Below are 25,714 nucleotides of genomic sequence, written 5' to 3'. Positions count from 1 at the left end.
AAAAAGGTTATAGTTAAAAATTCCTGTTGAGAATTCTGACTAGAATTGCATTTGAAGGAGCTATTTTAAACCCCAAATTGTAGATATTTTTGAATTGCCTACTTAATATTTTTTGGTACAAGTATAAAAACTTGAACAGAAAGCATGTCAAATTCACGATACAGCATGCATCTGGAGAGGCAGCAGGTGAATAGAAGTGGGGAGTGAAAACAAAGGGTATTATGTATTTGTTTTTAAAAAAATCATCAAATATAGATGGCAGAGTATTAAAATGTGCTAATCCTGGGCAGTAGGTGGGAACATGAATATTTATTATAGCAATCTCTGTATTTTCTAAATATTTAACATTTTTCATGATTAAAACCAAAGCAAACAAAAACAATATAACAGGATAACCAGACTTGTAAGTCCCAGTACACAGCACATTCAATCGGAGTGCTACAGCGTGGGGTACTGTGTGTATCCAGTCTTTAGAGCTAGACTGTCCAGGTTCAAATCCTAGCTCTACCACTTACCAGCTTTATGACCCAGAGCAAGTTACTTAACCTGTCCGTGCCTCAGTTTTCCTGGCTATAAAATTGAGATGCTAATAATAGCTAGCTCCTGGGGTCATTTGTGAATATTAACTAGGACACAGAAAGCACTTAAAATAGTGCCTGGCATTTAGTACATACTTGATTAAGAGTTAGCTATCAATACTGAGTGCTAGTATTACTACTATTATGATTGCATTTACTATGTATATTTGCATTGTTTTATAGCCATCTTGAAGTTCGCAGAAATGATGTTATCCAAAACATGGGGCCATCGGCCTCTTGCTTGTTTTACACACTCTCCATTTTACTGTTTTGCAGGGAAATGGCTCATTCCAAGGCTAGCTTGTCTTGGGCAACACCGTTCCGTCCTTGCCTTGAGAACCCAGCACTGGACTTGTCAAGCTACCGAGCGATCTCTTCCCTTGACCTTCTCGGAGACTTCAAGCACTCCTCGAAAGAAACAGAGGAAACTTCCGCTTATGAGGAGGGAAGCTCCATGGCCTCCATGCCCCGCCCGCTGCGGAGTCGTGCCTTCTCAGAGAGTCACATCAGCTTGGAGCCGCAGAGCTCTGGGTCCTGGGGGCAGCATAGGAGGGAGCTCTTTACCAAAGTTGATGAGACCCAGCGGGATCCTCTGGGAGCCCGAAAGAAGGCCTTTCCTCCTCCTCGCCCTCCTCCTCCCAACTGGGAGAAGTACAGGCTTTTCCGGGCAACCCAGCAGCAGCAGCAACAACAGAAGCAGCAACAAGAGGAGGAGGAAGAGGAGGAAGAAGAGGGGGAAGAGGAGGAAGAGGAGGAAGGGGGGGAGGAGGAAGGGGAGGAGGAGGAGCTGCCCCCCCAGTATTTCAGTTCAGAAACCACTGGTAGCGGTGCCCTCCATCCTGAAGAGGTCCTGGAGCAGCCACAACCACTGGGCTTTGGCCACTCGGAGGCTTCGAGGCAGAGCTCACAGAGCCACCCAGCAGAGCAAGAATCCTCTGGTCTCCACCCCAGCGATTTCCTGCCTCCAGTGAGGGGCCACTTGGGATCTCAACCTGAGAAGGCTCAGCCCCCTTGCTGTTACAGTACGGGTAGGCTTTGGAGGACATCAGAGAAGGAAATCGCCGACTCCCCCAAGTAAGTGCTTATGAAAGACAGGTCCCCAACACAGCTGCAGCGTGAGTTTGAACTTCACCTCCACCGTTTACCACCTGTGTGACATTGGCTTCACCGAGTAATTAAACTGTTCCCAGCCTCACATTTTTCTCACCAGGAAAACGGGCATGAGGATACCCATTCCACATGGTTGTCATTAAGATGAAGACAAGCTCTATAAAGTAGAGAGCCCTGTGTGTAGCTCATAGTAGGTGGCTTGGTAAATGGTAGTTGTTGAGGTTCTTAAATATCACTGTCCAAATACTATCTTATTTCTCAGTTTGCCTTTAAGATATGCATCAGTGTCAGGCCCCTGAGCCAGAACACATTAAACTGTTGTTGCCTCCTGGCATTTCCCCAAAGCCTGGCTCAGGCTCTTTCCTGCGTTTTCTTTTGCTCACTCTGTAGAAGGAGAGGCCTGCTCACAGCCTGACCAGCCTCTGCTCCAAGACCTGTCTGGGCTTTGAAACTCCTCCCCCAGTTGTTCCTGGGGCTGGGTGCTTTATGCCCTGCCCATTCCTTACAACAGTTAAGGTCACTCTTTGCTGCCTCTTCCACTTTCTCCAACACTCCCCGCCCTGTTACCCTCCCTTTTTGCATTTGCTTCGGTGGGCCATAGGCAGCAGTTGATGGGGTGGGCAGGGAGGCCAAAGCAGGAGGGTAGTCTGGCCACAGGTCTGCTGGTGTCTGTTTGCCTCCCTGTGCCTGTGCTCATCAGCATGGCATACAGTGCCTGGTGGTTGTCGTCTTAGCTCCAAAGCAGAAGAGCTCTGGCTTCGGCTCTGCCGGGCGTCCTGCAGAGAGCTCAGCCCACACTCTGCTGGGGGAGCGGCGGCGGGGCAGGTGTCTATACTGTAAGTGCTTTCTTTAAATCCCCTTACAGATGGAATAGGCCTGAGACACTGTTGCTACTAGAAGTACCTTGTTTTCCTGTCTTACCCACCCACAGCTCCTTTACCCGGCAATCTGGGCCTAGTTGAGTTTTCCAGCATCAGGGCAACAAGCACAGCGCAACAGGGCCCAGCTAGCTCCTAGACACCATGAGAATCTCTCATTGGAGCCCTCATGGCTGCTTCTCGAGCTGTCCATCTAGCTGGAGAGTGTTCTTATTGTGATGAGAACATGCTTTGTGGAAAGTGACAGTGGTTGCTTCCTGTCCCGGCAGGGAGAAGGGAAGGTGACCTAGCAGAGAGTAGGCACTTAACATTTAAGAAGACAGAACAGATAAACAAATAGCTGAACGGGTATTAAGCATTTGCTGTGGGCCACACATGGCTCGTTGTTTTATACCCATGATTTCCTTTAACCCCCAATAGCCTTGTGGGCCGTTTGACAGATGATTCCCATTTGACAGATGAAGAAATTACAGCTGAGGAAAATAAGGGACTAACGGACTCCGATCCCAAAGCTAGACCTGCATGCTCTAAAACCTATGCTTCATTTGCCATCCTAGGCAGCCTCTCTCAGAAAGATCCTGTTCTTGCAACCAGCCAGGCCTTTACGAGGCCTTTGGGCCCCTGTAGGGCAGAGGGCCCCAGCGGTCATAGTTACAGGCCCCAGACTTGCCCCTTTCAGCCTCCTACTCCTTCCTCCTTTTATGTACCTCCATTCACCTTGGTGCCTTGGCCAGAGAGAAGGAAACTGCTATTACTAGAGATCTTGTAATCCATTCCAGAGATTTATTTTGTTTAATGATTATAGGATGCAAGGGGAAACATCTGTTTGCACACAGCCTTAGCTAGCTGTGGTTGCAGAGAATCAGTTATAGATGCCTCTTTGAATGGTGTGGATTTAAGGAACAGCATTATTCCCAACAAAGCTACTATTTTTTTTAATTTTTTATTTTTTTACTTTTCAGTGTACTAGAATTCATTGTTTATGCACCACTCCCAGTGCTCCATGCAATATGTGCCCTCCACAATACCCACCACCAGGCTGGTCCAACTTCCCACCCCCCCCACCCCTTCAAAACCCTCAGATTGTTTTTCAGAGTCCATAATCTCTCACGGTTCATCTCCCCCTCCAATTTCCCTCAACTCCCTTCTCTCCATCTCCCCATGTCCTCCATGTTATTTGTTATGCTCCACAAATAAGTGAAACCATATGATAATTGACTCTCTCTGCTTGACTTATTTCACTCAGCATAATCTCCTCCAGTCCCGTCCATGTTGATACAAAAGTTGAGTATTCATCCTTTCTGATGGAGGCATAATACTCCATAGTGTATATATGGACCACATCTTCCATATGCATTCGTCCGTTGAAGGGCATCTTGGTTCTTTCCACAGTTTGGTGACCGTGGCCATTGCTGCTATAAACTTTGGGGTACAGATGGCCCTTGTTTTCACTACATCTGTATCTTTGGGGTAAATACCCAGTAGTGCAATTGCAGGGTCATAGGGAAGGTCTATTTTTAATTTCTTAAGGAATCTCCACACTGTTTTCCAAAGTGGCTGCACCAACTTGCATTCCCAACAGTGGAAGAGGGTTCCCCTTTCTCCACATCCTCTCCAACACACGTTGTTTCCTGTCTTGTTATAATATTTTTTTTTGCCTACTTCCTATGTGCCAAGCATTGTTCTAAGCACTTTTGTGTTTTGATGGATTTAATCTTCACAACCAGCCTATGAAATAGTTACCATTGGTGTCCTACATCTTGTAGGTGAGAAAAGTGTGGCACAGGGGAACTAAAGATCACAGGGTGTCGGAACGCAGGTCGTGTGGCTCATTGTCCCCATTACAACCTCCCAGGATCTCTGGACTCCTCCAGATCATATTCCAGACCCTGGGAGAGCATAGGGTTCTAACCGGAAGGAAGTTGCTTTAAGATTTTTTAAGGGATAAGTCTTAGGGATAGGTAGATGTATCGTATTTTGAATCTAAAATGCAAAAAAAAAAAAAAAAAGACATGCTAATTTCAGTCAAGTCAAACCAGAGCATCTCCATAACCCACATACTATTCAGTTACAAATTGCTGGGATACATATGAAAGCAGGTTAGTGGAATTTTCAAGTGTTAAGTCTCCTAACTCTGGTTTGAGTACAGGTATAGTTTACTTTCTGAGCTCTATGCATTTCCTCTCAGTGCTCTGCAGAAGGCATCTGATTTTTGCTTCAGTGTTCCTTATCAAATGCAGAGTATGTTTCTTAGATTTCCTGTAACTTCTGCCTTATCCGTGGAGATTATGAGGACAGGAGCACTAAGACATAATGCCTAATATGATGCACTGTGACATGGTACAGGGCTGTGTCTGCTGCGATCTGAGTCTATAATTAGCATATCCCTTAAAAATTATTTCCAGTTTTATTGAAATATAAGTGACATGCAGCCACATCCCTTTTTCCCCCTTAATTCTGTACTTTCTCTCAGCATTTTCTGACTCTGAACTCTCTCACACATGCCGTAAATATTTTTTCTTATAGATAAGAATTCCCTAAGTTCATATATTCATATTCCTTCCAGAATGTTCTCTCTTGTCTGCTAACAAAGATCTAGTCCAGCCAGAAAATTCCTTACATGCAAGGTTTTATATGATGTCAAGTGTCACTTTGGCAGGATAGCATAGTGACATAGTGGAGTTAGGTCGCCTCAGTCTAAATCTTGGGTCTGTCATTTACTATTTGGTGACCTTGAGGAAGTCACTTTTCCTCTTCCACTTCCTCAGTGCCTCATGTTCCTTATCTGTAAAATGGTTGTTGTGAGCATTTTTAATCTCTATGTACACACACACAGACACACACACACACACACACACACACACCTCACATACAGAAAAACACATCATAGGACAGCTTCTAAGACATAGTAAGCCATGTCTGAATATTAGCTAGTGTTGTTCGTTTATTAGTGTTATTATCTTAAAAACCCACAGGTAAAATGAATACCTTGGATGAGGAATATTGGCATGCCCAAGTTTCTTTTGTGTGATGAATTAGGAGGCAGCATAGCATGAATCAGTAAATAGCTGTGGAGCCTTTTAACCATTATTTTTGACCTTTATCTAAGAGCTGCAAGTAGCTGCAAAAATGACTAATGAGTTTCTCCTATTTTTCCTTTCAAATAGCTAAAGGTTAGCAAAGGGTCAGTGACAGACAGGTGGAGGGTTGGGGTGGCTGGTAGGCTCCAAGAATATAGTGGGGGTGGGCCTCCCTGTTGCATAAGCCATGGGTAGAATTATTTGCCCTTCTGTCACTGAAACCTGACATGAAAGCATTTCTCTTTATTTCCTTCCTCATATTAGACCAGAAGCCTCGATGGCAGAAGAGTCCAAACCCAAGCCAGCGTGGAGCCAGAGCTACTTCTTCCCTGAGGAGCAGTTCTCTTTCGTGGGCTGGGGCTCTGAGAAGCAGCAACTCAGCCCCATGGGCTTCAGTGAACCCAAGACAACAGGGTCTGCCGCTACACTTGTCAAGCACCTGGGTGCCACGGGTTACAATTCTTCCCCATTTCATTCTGCAACCATGGAGGAGGCTGGGGCCATTGGGGATATGCCCAAAGTGGAGAGATGCTATCCCTTCCCAGGCTGAAAGCCTGCCTCACAGGCAGTCTCAGAAGAGCTCATGAGACATGTGGTAGCCTGTGACCAGTCCCTGGCAGGGGTGTTAACCCCAGCCTTCAGCATGGTGACCACTGCTGAAGTCACGGGTGACCTCTTTGCTGTGGGTGATCTGCAGCGGAGGGGCCACGTCAATCAGGAGTGGCACCACCAGGAAAGAATAAATTATGACAGTGTCCAGGAAAGCCATGGGGTGCCTTTGTAAGCAAGTAGACTAGGTAGAGCTGGAGTGAACAGCAATGCAGCCTGGGCAGGAGGGAAGCCAACAGTCTTGGAGGATGAATAGCTAAAGTCTCAGATATATCCCTGCCACCTCCTCCCTCCCTGGGGATTTATATGCCAGAGCCATGAACTGAAGGGAATCATGGAAAATCAGAAGCTCAGAACTTTGGAGCCTCCTAGTCTTTCTGGATCTTAGTGGGGCGCTGACCAAACCAAATAATCCCTAAAGAATTTCCCCTACCTGTTGAAGTCAGGGGCCTAGAAATAGCCTTCTAAGTTCTCAAAGTTGGCCTTGCCTTGGCTTTTGGGTAATCTTCATGTGGCTGGTTGACATTTCAACAGTGATTCCTGGTCCATCATTTCCTTATTCCATAGCTCCTTGGTGAAGCAGGGTCCTGTTTTCACAAATGGGGAAATTAAGAAGCAGAAAGTTTAGGAGCCTCTCAACAGAGATGTTCAAATGGTCATTCTTTGTTTCCACAGACAAGAATTTCAGCACTTCTCACCTCCTCTGGGCGCCCCAGGGATGCCTACCTCTTACTCAGCCTATTACAATATTTCTGTGGCCAAGGCAGAACTGTTGAACAAGCTGAAAGACCAACCCGAAATGGCAGAGATTGGCCTGGGAGAGGAAGAAGTTGACCATGAACTGGCTCAAAAAAAGGTGAAGTTTTCTAATATGTCTTAGATTTTTAGCATTTAATTTGTGTGATTGGAGGTTGACCTGCCCTCTGCACTCTCCAGAAGAACTTGGTACATCCCCGTACCAAGTTGTCCCCGTTCAGTATGGACATCAAATTAGCCTCTTTGGGTTCCTCACAAATGCAACTCCAGTCTCTTTTTGATCCAGCCAATAAGAGTAATGATAGTAATAGAAATCATCATCATCATTGTCACTGTGTCTCTAGAATCCCTAAAACAACTAGACAGTGATCCCCTTTTTTCCAGTTAAGAAGATTAGGTTGCCCAGGGTTATAGACCTACTGGTAGATCCAGGACTTGAAGTCAAGACTGTCACACTTTCTACTTTACCGCGCAGTCCCTCTGAAATTAGCCAGCCTTGTAAGTAACTTGCTGCCCATGGCACATCAGTTTTTGCCAGCAAGCTCAAACCAATAGCAGGCATTGACTGTGTTCTCTGTATCACTTTCTGGGAGAGGGAATAGACTGACTAAGCCAAAAAAAAAAAAAAAAGGAGAAAATAGAGGCTGGTAAATGTTAGTATTTATTTGCAAGAACAATCCATAATCTCTCAAAAATAGTAGAACAAGTGATAGAAATGATGTTTTTGCTCCAAAGCCTCCCTGTTCTTCCTGTAAGCATCGCTAGGCTAGTTTTCTAATCAAATTCCTGGAATCACTTTGCCCTCCCTGCACTTACCCATTTTATTTCGTAAGCAAATAGGGTTTCCATGGTAACCCCAAAGGCCTAATTTACCAGTTTGTGAACATCTGAACTCAATGGAAATTGTTCCTCTGCCCATGCTTCTCATTCAGGACATGACCTGTAGGAAAGCTCAAGGCCATTTGCAGGAGACCCCCCACCACTTTCAAATCTGAAGCAAAATGTCAGGGAAAGAATTGGAAGCATGGTGGTATCAGAGTTGTATTGATCCAGATGCCTGCCTCCTTGGCTTCTGTGTTCCCTGAGCATGGCAAGGCTGCTTCTGGCTTACTCAGGACCTTTTTATTAGGAGCAAAGCTAATAAGAGTCTGACCAGGAAAAGAGAAAAATGACCAGAAACGGCAAAGCACGGAATAGCAGGTAGTGATTCAAAGTGATTGTGGGGAAGCTAGGACAGCTTTTGTCTGAGGAAGACAGGTAAAGAAGGTCACCAATTTGCAATATCCTAGAAAAGCAACTCCTGCTCTAGCTGGGTCTGTGATGATTCCTCAGCTCTATCCAGTACCCTTTCCCCAGGACTGAAGTTCAGGTTGCAAAGGTAGGTGCCAAGAACAAAGAGCTGTCTTCGTTTGCATCCTTCCAGATCTATGGAACGATGGAACCCAAGAGCTATGACGGGTAGGTGATTTTCCAAATTAATCGTTTGACCACCAGCCCTCCCTTGTCCCTGGCATTGAGTTTTGTTTGGGAAAGCAAAGGGGAGAGATATAACTGGGACCATCTTGGCATCTAATTAATTGTGTCATGTCTTTTGTAGCATTGATTCCTAATTCCAGTGGGTTTTAGAATTTTCCCTACATGTAAACATATGACGCTTCAGTCTTAAGATCATGGTGATCTCCTGACTTCTGACCGGTTCTGAAATAGATACCAGGCCCTGGACCCAGAGCAGACTCTCTTGGGACATTTCCTGGACATTTCTCCTTGGACATTTCTAAATAAACTACTAGAAAGGAACACATGCTAGAAAACAACAAGCCTGTGGTCCCACAGTGCCTGGGTGTGAGTAATAATAAAACAAACCCTGAAGCAGGGTGTGTGGGTGGCTCAGTCAGTCAAGCATTCAGCTATTGATTTCAGCTCAGGTCATGAGCTCAGAGTCATAATAAGGTAGAGCCCTGTGTCAGACTACATGCTGGGTGTGGAGTCTGCTTAAGATTCTCTCTCTGCGAAGAACCACATGATCCTCTCCATTGATGCAGAAAAAGCTTTTGACAAAATCCAGCATCCATTCCTGATTAAAACGCTTCAAAGTATAGGGATAGAGGGAACATTCCTGAACTTCATCAAATCTATCTATGAAAAACCCACAGCAAATATCATCCTCAATGGGAAAAAGCTTGCAGCCTTCCCATTGAGATCAGGAACACGACAAGGATGCCCACTCTCACCACTCTTGTTCAACATAGTATTAGAAGTCCTAGCAACAGCAATCAGACAACAAAGAGAAATAAAAGGTATCCAGATTGGCAAGGAAGAAGTCAAACTCTCTCTCTTCGCAGATGACATGATTCTTTATATGGAAAACCCGAAAGACTCCACCTCCAAACTACTAGAACTCATACAGCAATTCAGTAATGTAGCAGGATACAAAGTCAATGTCCAGAAATCAGTGGCTTTCTTATACACTAACAATGAAAATACAGAAAGGCAAATTAGAGAATCGATTCCATTTACTATAGCACCAAAAACCATAAGATACCTTGGAATAAACCTAACCAAAGAGGTTAAAGATCTGTACTCGAGGAACTACAGAACACTCCTAAAAGAAATTGAAGAAGACACAAAAAGATGGAAGACCATTCCATGCTCTTGGATGGGAAGAATAAACATCGTTAAAATGTCTATACTGCCCAGAGCAATCTATACTTTTAATGCCATTCCAATCAAAATTCCACCAGTATTTTTCAAAGAGCTGGAGCAAATAATACTAAAATTTGTATGGAATCAGAAGAGACCCCGAATTGCTAAGGAAATGTTGAAAAACAAAAATAAAACTGGTGGCATCACGTTACCTGATTTCAAGCTTTACTACAAAGCTGTGATCACCAAGACAGCATGGTACTGGCATAAAAACAGACACATGGACCAGTGGAATAGAGTAGAGAGCCCAGATATGGACCCTCAACTCTATGGTCAAATAATCTTTGACAAAACAGGAAAAAATATCCAGTGGAAAAAAGACAGTCTCTTCAATAAATGGTGCTGGGAAAACTGGACAGCTATATGTAGAAGAATGAAACTTGACCATTCTCTTACACCGTACACAAAGATAAGCTCGAAATGGATAAAAGACCTCAACATGAGACAGGAATCCATCAGAATCCTCGAGGAGAACATAGGGAGTAACCTCTTTGATATCAGCCATAGCAACTTCTTTCAAGATATGTCTCCAAAGGCGAAGGAAACAAAGGCAAAGATGAACTTCTGGGACTTCATCAAGATAAAAAGCTTCTGCACAGCAAAAGAAACAGTCATCAAAACAAAGAGGCAACCCACGGAATGGGAGAAGATATTTGCAAATGACAGTACAGATAAAAGGTTGATATCCAGGATCTATAAAGAACTCCTCAAACTCAACACACACAAAACAGATAATCATATTAAAAAATGGGCAGAAGATATGAACAGACACTTCTCCAAGGAAGACATACAAATGGCTACCAGACACATGAAAAAATGTTCATCATCACTAGCCATCAGGGAGATTCAAATCAAAACCACATTGAGATACCACCTTACACCAGTTAGAATGGCCAAAATTAGCAAGACAGGAAACAACGTGTGTTGGAGAGGATGTGGAGAAAGGGGAACCCTCTTACACTGTTGGTGGGAATGCAAACTGGTACAGCCACTTTGGAGAACAGTGTGGAGATTCCTCAGGAAATTAAAAATAGATCTTCCCTATGACCCTGCAATTGCACTGCTGGGTATTTACCCCAAAGATACAGATGTAGTGAAAAGAAGGGCCATCTGTACCCCAATGTTTATAGCAGCAATGGCCACGGTCGCCAAACTGTGGAAAGAACCAAGATGCCCTTCAACGGATGAATGGATAAGGAAGATGTGGTCCATATACACTATGGAGTATTATGCCTCCATCAGAAAGGACGAATACCCAACTTTTGTAGCAACATGGACAGGACTGGAAGAGATTATGCTGAGTGAAATAAGTCAAACAGAGAAAGTCAAGTATCATATGGTTTCACTTATTGGTGGAGCATAACAAATAATATAGAGGACAAGGGTAGATGGAGAGGAGAAGGGAGTTGAGGGAAATTGGAAGGGGAGGTGAACCATGAGAGACTATGGACTCTGAAAAACAACCTGAGGGTTTTGAAGGGGCGGGGTCGGAGGGTGGGGGAACAAGGTGGTGGGTACTAGGGAGGGCACAGATTGCATGGAGCACTGGGTGTGGTGAAAAAACAATGAATACTGTTACGCTGAAAATAAATAAAAAATTAAAAAAAAAAAAAAAAGATTCTCTCTCTGCCCCTCCCCACCTGCTCGTGTGCACTCTCTCTCCCTATCTAAGTATATATATATATATACACATATATATATATATACACATATATATAAATATATATAAAACAAACACTGAAGAGTAAGTCAATATATATACACAAGATACAAGATACTGTTCTAAGTGTGTGACCTGTATTAACTCGTTTCATTCTCAGAACAGTACTATGAGGTAAGTACTATGGTTATCCCATTTTTTAGATGGGGAAATTAGAAGCACAGAAAGGTTGAGTGATTTGCTCAAGGTTACACTGGTGCTTTGTGGCAGAACTGGGGTTCAAACTCAAGTAGTTTGGCACTAGCATCCATGCCCTTAACCATAGTGCGATGCTGAGCAGAGACAGTGAGCAACCTGGGGCAGCTCAGTTTTTGTTAGGACTGTGCACCAGACAAGCATCTACTAGCTCAGAGTGCGTGATTAATAATAATAATAATAATAATAATAATAATAACAACAGCAGCAGCAGCAGCAATACTAAACAAGTATTGAGCACTTAAGGTGCCAGGCAAAATACGAAGCATTTTACTTCTATGATCTCACTTAACCCTCACAATGGTGGTGGGGAGGGAGAGGAGAGGAGAGGAGAAGCTTCTCCAGTTTACAGATGAGGAAACAGAGGACTCCATGAGATTGGGTATCTTTCCCAAGGTCACACACTTTGGAGGGGGTGGAATTGGAATCCAGGCATCTCTGACTCCAAATGGCTGCTCTACTATACTACCTTCCTGTGAGTGGAGTTCCAGAACTGGTTACACCCAGAGGCAAGACAGATCAGAAGATACAGGAAGTGCTTCTCTTAAGAAACTTATCATCAGGGCGCCTGGGTGGCTCAGTCAGTTTAAGGGTCTGCCTTCGGCTCAGGTCATGATCCCAGGGTCCTGGGATCGAGCCCAGCATCAGGCTCCCTGCTCAGTGGGGAGTCTGCTTCTCTCTCTCCCTCTGCCTCTGCCTTCTGCTACCCGTGCTTGTGCTGTCGTGCACGCATGCATGCTCTTCCTCTCTCTCAAATGAATAAATAAAATCTTTTTAAAAAAGAAACTTATCATGAGTAGAAGAGGGATCAGATGCACCCATGTGAAACAGGGAATGAACAACTTCAAATTACACTCTAGTGTTCTATTTCTGAAAGACAGGAGAGTTCAGAAAAAGAGATCATTGAAAGGAAGGGCTATGGAGGCAGAAGCTTCCTGCAGGGAGGGTGGGAGCAAAGCTGGGCTCTGAAGAAAGAAGGGGATTAGCCAAAGTGAAGGCAGAGATGGAGAGCAGGTAGAACTGCATAAAGCAAATCAGGAACGCATGGATGAGTGTTGTAAATGCAGATGGAATGAGGGGCAAATCCTGAAAGCTTGAATCTTGAGATTGGAATGGTAGGGTGGGGCCAGGCTGAATGACACCAATAGCAGCCAGCCTTTATTAAACACTTAGTCCCTGCTAAGCCCGTTGCACATATTATCTCATTCAATGAGGTGGGTACTGCAATTATGCCCATTCTGCCAATCAAGAGTGTAAAAGTCCATGAAGAAATTTGCCCAAGTTCACACAGCCAGGAAGGGGGCAGAACTAGAAGTCAGACCTAGTTATGGGGACTTCAGAACCCACAGTCTTATCGAAAAGGCCTCAAAAGCCAAACGGAGAGGGGGTGAAGAGCCAGCACAGTGCCATGCACAGAAGAGGTACTTGAGTGGATTGAAGGAGAATCAATGAAGCCAAAGGCAAACACTTGATGACAATGCTTTTCCAACCCGTGCTCTCACAAGTATTCCAATTCCTATTTATTAAGTGGTCTCAGCAAGTATTTATTAAGTTACATCTGGCAATTGAGAATTAGCCCATGGGTACCACTTATCTGATGCCAAGAAATTTGGTGGTGACTGATTCCTACGAGATCTGAAGAAATAGGTGGGAGAGAGGACGCCTGTCCAGAAAACTGGAATTGCTCGTGACTTCTTCGGGTTTCCTTTGTTTCTGAGGACACGTAGAGTCTACCATCTCTTTCAGAGATCCCAAAACAGAGGTTACAGGCACAGATCAGTTTCTGTGAGTCCCCATTCTCATCCTTTGCCTTCTCCTATTGATTTCTCCTAGATACAGCTTATTGAGAGCATCAGCAGAAAGCTTTCTGTCCTGCGGGAGGCCCAGCGAGGACTGCTAGAGGACATCGGTGCCAATTCTGCCCTTGGGGAGGAGGTGGAAGCCAACCTAAAAGCGGTCTGTAAATCCAATGAGTTTGAAAAATACCGTTTGTTTATCGGGGACCTGGACAAAGTGGTCAACCTGTTGCTGTCCCTGTCTGGACGACTGGCCCGGGTGGAGAATGCTCTCAACAGCATCGATTCAGAGGCCAACCAGGAGAAGGTAGAGTCTCTGGGGGGTTAGATGGGGGAAATGCTATCTGTTCCTTCTCAGGGCTCCCTCTTTCAAGTTTGGCTTATCTGAGAGACAATAAAGCATAGTATGGGCACTGGCTTTTAAGTGCCTGGAAATTCTGGCTCTACCAAAAATTAACTGTGTGACTGTGGGCAACTTAACTGTATTCTGTCTCAGTCTCTTCAAAAACACACTACCTATACCTCAGGGGGTTCTAAAAATTGAATTAGATAATCCAGAGTATGTGGGTGGCTCAATCATTTAAGCGTCTGCCTTCGGCCCAGGTCATGATCCCAGGGTCCTGGGATCGAGTTCTGCATTGGGCTCCTGCTCAGCTGGAAGCCTGCTTCTCCCTCTCACTCTCCCTCAGTGGTCTCCCTCCCTCAAATAAATAAAATCTTAAATAAATACATAACATAATCCATATTAATTACTTAAAACAGGGCCTGGAACAGGGTAAAAGCTGAATGAGTGCTACCTGCCAGTAATAGTAGTAGTAGTAGTAGTAGTAGTATCGATAGTGATAGTGGTAGGAATAGTAGTAGTGGTAGTGGTGGTGGTGGTGGTGGTATTATTGGCGTTAGTGGTAATAACATTAGTAATAGTAGTATTGGTACTGATGGTGGTAGTAAGAGTAGTAGTAGGAATAGTTGTGGTGGTATTGGTGGTGCTGGTGGTAATAGTAGTAGTAGCAGCAGCAGCACCAAGTTCACCTCATTTTCCCTCTGAGTTGGAGGACAAGGTCTCACCAAGTAGCTGAGATTGGGAGTCTATCAGTTTCACAGGTTGGGCCACTCTGCATATATCCCTGACACAAAAGTGCATTACCTTTCCACACAGAAGTGGTTTGGGATACAAATTGGAATCCACAATAAGAGGCACATATGCACATGCGTACACACACAGATATGTACACTCACACCTGTACACCAACACAGAGACACACACCATTTTGAAAGCACCGTCACAGTGATCTTTGTTCTCCGGATGGAAGGGGCATGAGCTGGCTTTGTCAGAGCCTTCCCCCACCCAAACCCCGGTGGTGGTCTATGGATGAAAGACCGTTTAGGGATGGAAAGGGGTGAATGCACATCGCCCTGTCCAGAATCACTGTTGTGTTCATCCTCCCCCCTGCTCTAGGAAAGAAGGGCTTTTGCATGAAGGTGGACTTCATGGCAGGAAGTCTAGGGATGATTAGTTAGCACAGAGTGGGGCTCTATTGGCAGCAGCGTCCCTGGTGGAGCCACGGGTTAGGCAGCCGACTGGGAACTGGGATGGCTCTTAACTGGTCTATCTGATTCCTCAGTTGGTGCTGATAGAGAAGAAGCAGCAGCTGACAGGGCAGTTGGCAGACGCCAAGGAGCTGAAGGAGCATGTGGACCGCCGGGAGAAGCTGGTGTTTGGCATGGTCTCCCGCTACCTGCCTCAGGACCAGCTCCAAGACTACCAGCACTTTGTGAAGATGAAATCTGCTCTCATCATCGAACAGCGAGAGCTGGAGGAGAAGATCAAGCTTGGGGAAGAGCAGCTCAAATGTCTCAGGGAGAGCCTACTCCTGGGGCCCAGCAATTTCTAATCCACCAGCAGACTGACATGCCGTCCCTGCCCAGACACAATGGGAAGTGCTTTCAACCGTTGTTAGCAGTTTGTTAGCAAGTAGATAGCAGTTAGTTAGCAGTTTGTTCCATAGCCTCTACCTTGGACATCTGTCACTGCCCCTCACCTAGCAATGCCCCCAACCAGCTAGGAGTCCCTGAGGAGGCCCCCAAACTTCTACCCTAGGGAGAAGCAAGAAGCAGGAGGTGCCTGCAGCAAGGTGTGATTATACAACCACACTCTCCTTCCCATGGTTTGCATAGGCAAGCACTCACTGCACACACAACCAAAAAATGTCTTCATTCTTCTTGGTACCAGGACTCCAAAGACATCATGCACTCACCACCCATACACACCACAATCAGCCTCTCGAGGCTCAGAGAGAACCTGCCTGTGTAGCTCCATCCCGCCCAAGATTCATTGCCCAGCCATTTCCCACAGAGATCTGAATGTCTTGAAGGTATCAGTCACCAGCAATTTAAGGGCCTCATGTAAGTTTTACAGTGGGAAGCACAGAAGAAGAAATTACATGAAAGAGAATGTAAGCAAAGACTGGAAATCCCTAGGTGCCCCTGCAGAAGCTAGGCTTACACGAATTAGCTCCATCCCCACTTTCCCCAGCAGCTGATTGAGGGGGAAGGAGGCCTACTCTCAGCCCTGGCTAGTGTGGCCTTCCTCCTGTCCTGAGATTTTTGGCCTACCACATCCTGTCCCTTCCTGCCTTTCATTGCTGGGGGTTATAGGTGCCTACCCTAAGGTCTTCACACTATGGGCCATTAAGAGCTCCACTAAAGCTGACTTCTGGATACATATTACCCCATTATTGGGGTAAGGGATTCTTTGTTGTATTTTAAATGACCTTTAGATTTTATTTATTTTTATGTTTTGATTTTTTTTTTCATTTTTTTTTTAACTAAGAAGATGAGAAGTGGGGAATCGGAGAGGGAAAAGTAATCCCAGAAGGAAGGTGTTTTCTGTAGATCAGCCTGAATTTCACCAAGGTTAGATGAGCAAAAGCCAAAGCCTCTAATTCTTCACCCCTGCCAACCCCACAAGAGCCAAAGTCTTGAATTCTTCCCCTGAAGTTTACAAGGGTCTACAAAAGGAGTTTTCACCTTGAACTCAGCTTACTCTGGCCTGGCCCTATACTTTCCTTGACATCAGGATAACCATAAGCTTAGCATTCCCCAACAGCTTTAAGTTTTAAAGGTTTACCCATTTCTCTACCACCTCCCATCTAAGAAATTGGATAGAAGAGAGCTCAGGAAGAGATCTTCCATCTCACATTTGCTTTTTCCAGCCTGTGGCCTGACCCTGGGAACTGAAATTCATGGTAGCTAGAAGCTCCAGTCAGGGCCACCCCTTCACCAACCCCCACAACCCACAACCCCACCCCTCCACCCCTGCCCAGAGCAACTTACGACCCAGCCAGGATCTTAGGCACACAAACAATGAACGCTGCTATTGTTGCCAAGGTCCTGTCCTAGAAAATTGGAAAATCCCTCAGGTGGGCGACAGCAGGAAAGGAGCTGTGACCAAGCTCTAGCCTATTATCCTGCTCCATTCCCTGTTCCTTGCTCACTGGAGCCCCTGGTTCATGTTACACAGCCCTGCCCAGTAAAGCCCTGACATCTCTTCTAGTTACTGCTGAGTTCCCCAGGGTCCTTGGAGGTGAACTGTAGCAGCAGGGATGCCTCATTCAGCCAAAGAATTTGCCAGAGAACTTTGCTGCTGCTACAAATACTGCTCTCTAGCTTCCGTTTCCTCTTCATTGTATTTGGAAACAATGGAAGAATCTTGGCCAGCTGCGTGTCCTGAGGGGGTCCCTGGGTATGCTCTTAGTAAACTGCTGCTGTCAGAACCACCGTTAAAATGTCAACCTGCCATTCTCCCCTCAAGTGGAGGAGTCTACTCTATTCAGGAAGGCTGATGGCTTGTAAAGGGCTAGGCTTACCCAAGCCAAGGTTGAGGAAGGTGGGGGAGTGCTATGAATAGAGGCTGCTGTTGTCATCTTTTTTTTTTTTTCTTAAACAGGCTCTAGGATAAATAAGGAGTAAATTGAGATGTCCTATGTTGGGGGGGGATTTGAGGCCAACATAATCCATCATTCTAAGATTTTGGGGGGGTGCTAAAACAGCTTTTTGGGAACACAGGCACAGGGAAAAGAGTACCTGGACACAAAGATCACATTCTGGATTTTCCTAGTCAGCGTTAGATTGGTTGTATATTAAATTTATCACTCTAGAAGTACTATTGACTATGTTATTTCTGTCCCTCATCCCACCTGAGATTAGAGTTGGAATCAGAACAAAAGGATGCTCATTTTCACCAGAAGGACGGTTTCTAAAGCACTTAATAAGATAACCCCAAAACTATACTGAGCAGTGAAGCTTGGCAGACAAAAGTCTGCTACTAAACAGGAACTAATGCCCCAAGCTACAGATGTGAATGATGGTGTTTCAGAGCTGCCAGTATTATTTGAGATGCAGTGTCTCTCCCCTGTTCTCATTTCCTGAGCTCAGCCCTCTGGCAAGGTCTGAGGCGGGTAGCCGTGTGGAAGGTGGGCCAGAGGATTTCCCCAAAGAGAGTTATTGGTCCTGACTTCTGTCCTCTCTCTTCAAATACTCACACAGGCCCCAGTGGGTAATAGGTTGATAGAGAGGAATCTGTGCAAGGGTTACTATCACTTGTCCCTTCTTACTCCCCTACCCCAACCCCGGGCTCTGGGTAGTTGAGTCTCCTTGAGTCCCACCAGTTGCAGACTCAGCCAGGGCTTAGTGGTAAATGCTCAAGGGGAACCCAAGAGAGACAGACACACTAAAAACGAAACCCCAGAAAGGAAGAGACTGGATGCAGAGGAGCTAAGAGGATGAAAGATGAAAAAGACTTTTTCAAGCCCAGGTTCAGGCTCTGTTTTCCATTTAACCTCCTGTGTCAGAAAGCTTCCCTGGGGGCACCAGAACCACAACCTGAACCCCAGCCTCCCTGAAGGTGCTGCTCTGCCCATAGCAGCAAGTCCCAGATGGAGGAAGCTGAGCACATTTATGGCCACTTCCTCCTGTCTGGAGCTTGGTGACTCCCACTGTCTTTGCCAAAGAAGTTGTCTATGCCAATAACAGTTCTTTAACAGTGTATTATAGTCTTTGAAGATTAGTAGATATTTAGAGGGGGGTGGGCAGAGGGCAATTTCTATAGATAAAGAACCAGTGTTTGTTGTACAGCTGTTGGGGGTCATCTATGCCATGTGAAGCTATTATTTTTCTGAACCTAATTGTTTCTGCGATTGTGTCCTCCACCACTCCTGTCTTGGCTGACATTGATATGCCTGCCAGATTGTCATCAAGGGTTATACTTCAATAAAGGGTGCTAAGGACAAAAAAAAATAAGATTATCTCAAGTGTTTTGACTGAGGTGATGGAAATTCTCCAATATTATACTGAAAAATATTGGAAAGGAATTTGGTTACCTATCTATAATCCTTCATATGTAACCATCTGACCAGAGCCTTACCCACATCCCTACTCTTACCCTGGTCCCTGAGGGATAGCACTGATGCTATACTATTCATTAACCCCAGTAAAATAATTTAGAATTCAGGAAGAGTCAACAATAGGTGTAATCTTAAGGTAGACCTCAGCAGTACAGAGTCCAGTTCTGGAGTCTAGCCTGAACAGAGAGGTGGGGCACTTTCTAGACCACCTCCAGCTATGTGTTCTGTCTACTAGCGTCATCATCTACCTTATAGTCCAGTCTCACACTTTGCCTCTCAGCAACCTGAAGAGCACAGTTTTCACTGATCCACTCTCCAAGATAACCTCAAGGTTTAGACCCAAATGCACTCCAGGCAGCACCTCTGACCCTGAACTCTTTCCCTCAGTATATACATCATTTTTATCCCAAGTGATCTCTTCCTATTCCAGATAGCCAGTGTGATAGAGTGGAAAGTGTTCAGCTTTGACATTAACATGAAGAGTTTGCAAGTCCTGGTTTTGCCACTTACTCTGTGAATCTATGTTATATGCTCAATTTTAGAGTTTATTTTCTTATGTATAAAATGGGAATAATAATGTATATCTTGCATAGTTGTGGCTTAATAAATGAAAGCTACCACCTATCTACTGAGAAGTTGTTAGAAAGGCAGGATCCTGGCTCCATCCCAAACCCACTAACAACAGTCTGCATTTTAACTAGATTCCCAGAAAATTTATATGCATATTAAAGTTTGAGAAGCATTGACCTATCATAAACATGCTCAGTGCATAGTAACCTACTATTCTTGCCCTGATTTATCTAATTTTTTCTTTTGTAATCCCAGGAATATTACTGATCTTCTCATATTGCTCACAACTACCTGCCTAAATGAGTTCAACAAGACTGCCTGATATATGGTTGATACATAAAATCATTTGTATCTCTACACACTAATAATCAACTATCTGGAAACAAAATTAAGAAAACAATTCCATTTACAATAGCATCAATAAGAACAGAACACTTAGGAATACATTTAACAAAAGAAATATAAGAATTTTATACTGGAACTACAAAACGTTGAAAGAAATTAAATAAAATCTAAAAGATTATTTAGACTAAAATCTAAATCTAGTAGTTAGATGACAGTATTCCCCAAATTGATCTACACATTCCACCCAATCTTTATAAGAATACTGGCTGTCTTTTCTGCAGAAATTGAAAAGTCAAACTTAAAATTCATATGAAATTGCAAGGAACCCAAAATAGTCATAACAGTCTTAAAAAAGATGGACAGTTCACACTTCTCAATTTCGAAACTTATTACAAAGCTACAGTAATCAAGACAGTGTGGTACACATACAAAGACAGACATGTAAATAAACAGATTACTATTTAAAGTACAGAAATAAGACCTCAGGGGCACCTGGGTGGCTCAGGTGTTTAAGCGTCTGTCTTTAGCTCAGGTCGTGATCCCAGGGTCCCAGGACTGAGTCCCATATCAGGCTCCTTGCTTGACAGGGACCCTGCATCACCCTCTACCTGCTGTTCCCCTGCTTGTGCTCTTTCTCTCTCTGTCAAATAAATAAATAAAATATTTGGAAGAAAAAAAGAAAGAGGCCCTCATATTTAGGATCTGTTAATTTTTGGTAAATGTGCCAAGACAATAAAAAATAGAGAAAGAATAGTTTTTCAACTAATGATGTGGGGACAAATGGGTATCCACACAGAAAAAAAATGAAGTTGGACTCCTTCCCTTCACCACACGCAAAAATTAACTAAAGCACTATAAGCCTAAATGTAAGAATTACTTTTACAAAAAAACTTACAAAATGCTTAAAAGAAAGCATAGGAGTAAATCATCTTGAAATTGTGTTAGGCAAGATTACTCAGAACTCCAAAAGCACAAGTGGCAAAAGAAAATATGAATAAATTAGAGTCTATCAAAGTTAAAACCTTCTGTGCTGCAAACAACATCACCAAGAAAGTGAAAAAATAATCTGCATAATCAGAAAACTATTCACATATCACATATTTAATATTAGTCTTTTATCCATAATATATAAAGAACTGGTACAACTCAATAACAAAAATAAGTAAAAAATAAGCAAAGGATCAGAATAGACATTTCTCCAAAGAATATATGCAATGGACAATAAGCACAGGATAAGATGCTCAACATTAAAGAAATATAAAACAACAGTGAGATACCACTTCATAAACTATGATGGGTAATGATCAAAAAGACAATAACAAGTGTTGGTGAGAATACAGAGAAATTGAAACACTCATACATTGCTGGTGAAATGTAAAATGGTGTGGTCACATTGAAAAACAGGCATTCAACACAGGCAGTAACCTCTTTGATATGAGCCATAGCAATTTTTTTTTTTAGATATATCTCCTCAAACAAGGGAAACAGGGGTGCCTGGGTGGCTCAGTGGGTTAAGCCTCCGCCTTCGGCTCCGGTCATGAACTCAGGGTCCTGGGATTGAGCCCCACGTCGGGCTCTCTGCTCAGCAGGGAGCCTGCTTCCTCCCCTCACTGTCTGCCTATCTGCCTACTTGTGATCTCTCTCTGTCAAATAAATAAATAAAATCTTAAAAAAAAAAACAAGGGAAACAAAAGCAAAAAAAAAAAAACCTATTGGGAGTATATCAAAATGAAAAGCTTCTGCTCAGCAAAGGAAACAATCAAAAAACTAAAAGGCAACCTACAGAGTGAGAGAAGATATTTGCACATGACATATCTGATAAAGGGTTAATATCCAAAATGTATAAGGACTTAATAGAACTCAACACCCAAAAAACAAATAATCCAATTAAAAAATGGACAGAAGGCATGAATAGACATTTCTCCAAAGAAGACATACAGATGGCCAACAGACACATGAAAAGATGTTCTACATCACTGATCATCAGGGAAATACAAATCAAAGCTACAATTAGACATCACCTCACCCCTGTCAGAAACAACAGATGCTGGCAAGGATGTGGAGAAAGGGGAACCCTCTTGCACTGTTGGTGGGAAGGAAAACTGGTGCAGCCACTGTGGAAAATCATATGGAGGTTCCTCAAAAAGTTAAAAATAGAACTACCCTACCATCTAGCAACTGAACTACTAGGTATTTATCCAAAGAATACAAAAACATTAATTCAAAGGTATACATGCCCCCTGAAGTCTACAGCAGCATTATTTACAATAGCCAAGATATGGAAATGTCCCAGATGTCCCTCGATTGATGAATGGGTAAAGTGGTTCTTACTATATACAGTGGAATATTACTCTGCCATAAAAAGAATGAAATTTTGCCATTTGCAATGACATGGCTAGAACCAGAGAGTATAATGCTAAGTGAATAAGTCAGAGAAAGACAAACGCCATGTGATTTCACTCATATGTGGAATTTAAGAAACAAAACAAATGAGCAAAGGGTGGGACAAGAGAGAGGGAGGGGAAACCAAAAATCAGACTCTTAACTATAGAGAACAAACAGATGGTTACCAGAGGGGAAGTGGGTGGGGTGTTGGGTAAAATAGGTGATGGGAATTAAGGAATGCGCTTGCTGGGATGAGCACTGGGTATTGTACCGAAGTGTTCAATCACTGTATTGTACACCAGAGACTAATATAACACTGTATGTTAACTAACTGGAATTATAATAAAAACTTAAAAAAAGATAAAGCATAGCATGAAAAAAAAACACATGTACACAAATGTTCAAAGAGTCATTACTTATAATAGCCAAAAAGTGAAAACAACCTAAATGTCCATCAATGAAGAATGGATAAAATTTGGTCTAACCATAAAAAGGGATGAAGTACTGATACATACTGCAACCTGGATGAATCCTGAAAACATTATGCTGAGTGAAATAAGTCACAAAAGACCACATATTATTGATTCCATTGATAGGTAAAGCCTAGAATAAGCAAATCTATAAAAACAGAAAGCAGATTAATGCTTGCCAAGGGCTTGAGAGCTGGGGAGAATGAGCAGTGGTTGCTAATGGGCATGGGGTTTCTTTTTGGAGTGACAGACATATTCTAAAGTTAGATTGTAATCATGGTTGCCCAACTCTGTAACTGTACCATAAACCACTGAACTGTATACTTTAAATGGGTGAGTTGTATGATATATGATTTCTCAATAAAGGTGTTAAAAATAACTTTTGCTTATTTTTCAGTCTCATTCTTCTTGACAAAGTCTGAATTGATGGTAAGCATGTAGTTCATGCCTGAGCCCAAAGGGTACAATAGTCACACCATTTGAATTTTGGGAGGGAATTTTTCATCATATCCTTCCCTTTCAGGCCTAGCAGACCAAGCAAGACAAAGAGTAAGAGTAGTCTTAGCTCTGTCTCATGACTTTAGCAAGAATAAGATGGATAGGCCCTATTGGAAAAGAGAAACAATCTTTCTAGGCAGGCAGAGTGGTTAAAAACTTTATCTCTTTAGGCAAATAAACCAGGTTTTAAATCCTGATTCCATCAACGTATTATGTCACCTTTATAAATTACTTGACCCTTTCAACTTTTGCTGTAAAAGGGGGCTAGTAAAAGCACCATCTAAAGTGTTATTATGAAGATTCAATGAGATAGTACATGTGAAATACTGAAGATAGTGCCTGCCATTCAGTAAGTATTCAGTAAATGTGAGATGCTAGATTTGTTATTTTTACTGAGGTGAGATTAAAGCCAAAACAATACAAGGAAAAGTAAAGTGCCCTCAGCTTTGGAGTCAGACAGCTCTGTTAATATGACCTTGGGAAGTCACTTCATTTATAAAACTGTAGCTCCTCTGTAATAATAAAGGTAATAATTTTCCTCTAGGGAGGCAGTTTTTAAAAATGGACACTGGAATCCACACCACCTGGGTTTGAATACTGGCTCCACCACTTACAAATTGTGTGACTAAGCATATATAACTTCTCTGTGACTGAATGTCCTCTACTGTCAACTGGAGGTGACAAAATACTTACCTCCTTGAGTTGGTGTGAGGAATTATTGAGTTAATCCACGTAAAGTACCTAACACAAAGTACTCAATGAATATTAACTATTATTATAAAGCTAAGATAGGAAACAAATGAGACCCTTAGTAAAGCTGAACATGTGGTTGGTCCTCAATAAATGGTGATTCCCTTCCTCAGCCATCTTTTCTGTGCCCCAGGTCAAGATTTTTTGGACTCGCAGGGAAAATGTTTCAGTTTAGAAGACAGTTTTGGCAATCTCAACACTACCATCTGATGGGAACAGCATCATCTATTAGCTGCTGGCAAGATGACCACCTACATTCCTAAGAAAATACCCCATTCATAAGAGTAGGGAAAGAACAATTTCATCTGTAAAATACTTGGGCTTGAATTTGAGAATGGTTTAAGGAAATCCTCTTCTCAAACCCCTCTTTAGATTTGGGGTCAACTAATGTATTATTGAGTTGCTTACCTTTCACATATCTTCACTTTTACTCTTTTTAAAGTCTGAATATACAATTTTTTAGCAAAAATTCTTATTTAATTTTTACAATACCTCTGTGGCTTGACGTAGCAACATTTTTGTTTGTCAGCTAAACAAAAGGGATATAAGTGCATAATGCCATCCATTCATTTATTCTACCAGTATTTCAGGTACGGTTTTATGCTCAGAAGATTCAGAAGTAAACAAAATAGGCAAAGTGCCCACCTTTATGGAGTTTCTGTTCTAATAAAAGAGACTTACACAAATACATAATATTTTATATATAAAAATATACACATGTATATAATCATTGTTTACTCTAGTGCATCAAGGCAAAACAGATTTTCCCTTGATTCCACAGCTATTAGCAATAGGGTAATTTTTGGTACCACAATAACTAAAATATTTTTACATTAGTTTTCAGCAGACATATTCTTATTTTCTCACTAAATGGAATTTGTAATGGGATTTTTTTAATTAGCAAAAAGATGGCAAAACCTGTCACTGAAGGAAGTTGGATTTAAAGATAGTTTAAACAGAAAGGTTGAATTCCATCTTGATAATGACAACAACTCATATAACATGGAAATATTACCCATTTTGTGCATAGTTCAAACATAACCACAGGCTAAAGAGCTCTGGCAAAAGCTTCTCTCTAATTGGGCAGTTTATACCTTAACAGATGATGCTCTATTTGTCAACTGTTTAAGTTTCTTAAATATGGCCCTTCACCCAGGATTTGCTCACTGTTGTTAACTGAGTAAAACTACACGGTTTTGAATTCCCATTTTATTCCCAGCTACTGATTTTCTATCAAAAAAGAGTAATTAATGGAACTCATTTTCTCAGGTGCTGAATTGGTTGTATTTTGTGCCATGGAAATAATTTGGGAAAAGGCCATGAGTGAAAAATCTTTCCACTTGAAAGTGCATTAGGTTAAATGTGAATAAGTTAAAGTGCTGGAAAAAAATAATTTGCATCCTGATTTGTCCACATTTTTGATAAGTGTAAAGCAGGGGAGGAGCAAGATGGCAGAGGAGTGGGAGACCTAAATTTCATCTGGTCCCAGGAATTCAGCTAGATAGTTATCAAACCATTCTGACCACCTACATACTCAACAGGAAACAGAAGAAAAGAATAGCAGCAATTCTATGAACAGAAAAGCGACCACTTTCTGGAAGGTAGGATGTGTGGAGAAGTGAATCCAAGGCAATATACAGGAAGAAAGGTCAAGAGGGGAGGGAGCCTCCATCAACCATCTATTGGCAAGTGATAGAGCAGCAGAGCACAAAATCAGAACTTTTAGAAGTCTTCTCCATTGAGGGACATCACTCCAGTGGCTAAAGTGAAGGGTAGAATCCTTGCTGGGACAGTGTGGTCTCCAGGCCCTCAGGGTCACAGAAAGACCAGGGGTGCCTGAGTGTAGCAGAGCTCCCAGGTAGCAGA

The 25,714-nt window shown here is 42.9% G+C and overlaps 1 protein-coding gene across 1 annotated transcript in view; it reads left to right on the top strand.

The window, feature by feature from the left end:
- SHROOM4 (shroom family member 4) overlaps positions 1-18,709 on the top strand; it is a gene marked incomplete at its 5' end in the record, with an annotated part of 223,651 nt that extends 204,942 nt beyond the window's left edge. The window contains 4 exons of the mRNA XM_080795280.1: positions 855-1,652; positions 6,931-7,111; positions 13,463-13,732; positions 15,051-18,709. Of these exons, the coding sequence (XP_080651406.1) occupies positions 855-1,652; positions 6,931-7,111; positions 13,463-13,732; positions 15,051-15,320 (1,519 nt within the window). The 3' untranslated portion in view covers positions 15,321-18,709. The remainder of the gene's footprint in view (positions 1-854; positions 1,653-6,930; positions 7,112-13,462; positions 13,733-15,050) is intronic.
- Between the last annotated feature and the right edge of the window lie 7,005 nt (positions 18,710-25,714).

The sequence above is a fragment of the Martes martes genome (genome assembly GCF_963455335.1).
Source record: "Martes martes genome assembly, chromosome: X".
Taxonomy (NCBI): domain Eukaryota; kingdom Metazoa; phylum Chordata; class Mammalia; order Carnivora; family Mustelidae; genus Martes; species Martes martes.
The sequence above is the reverse complement of the archived record's forward strand: the minus strand, read 5'-3'. Positions and strand labels throughout refer to the sequence as shown.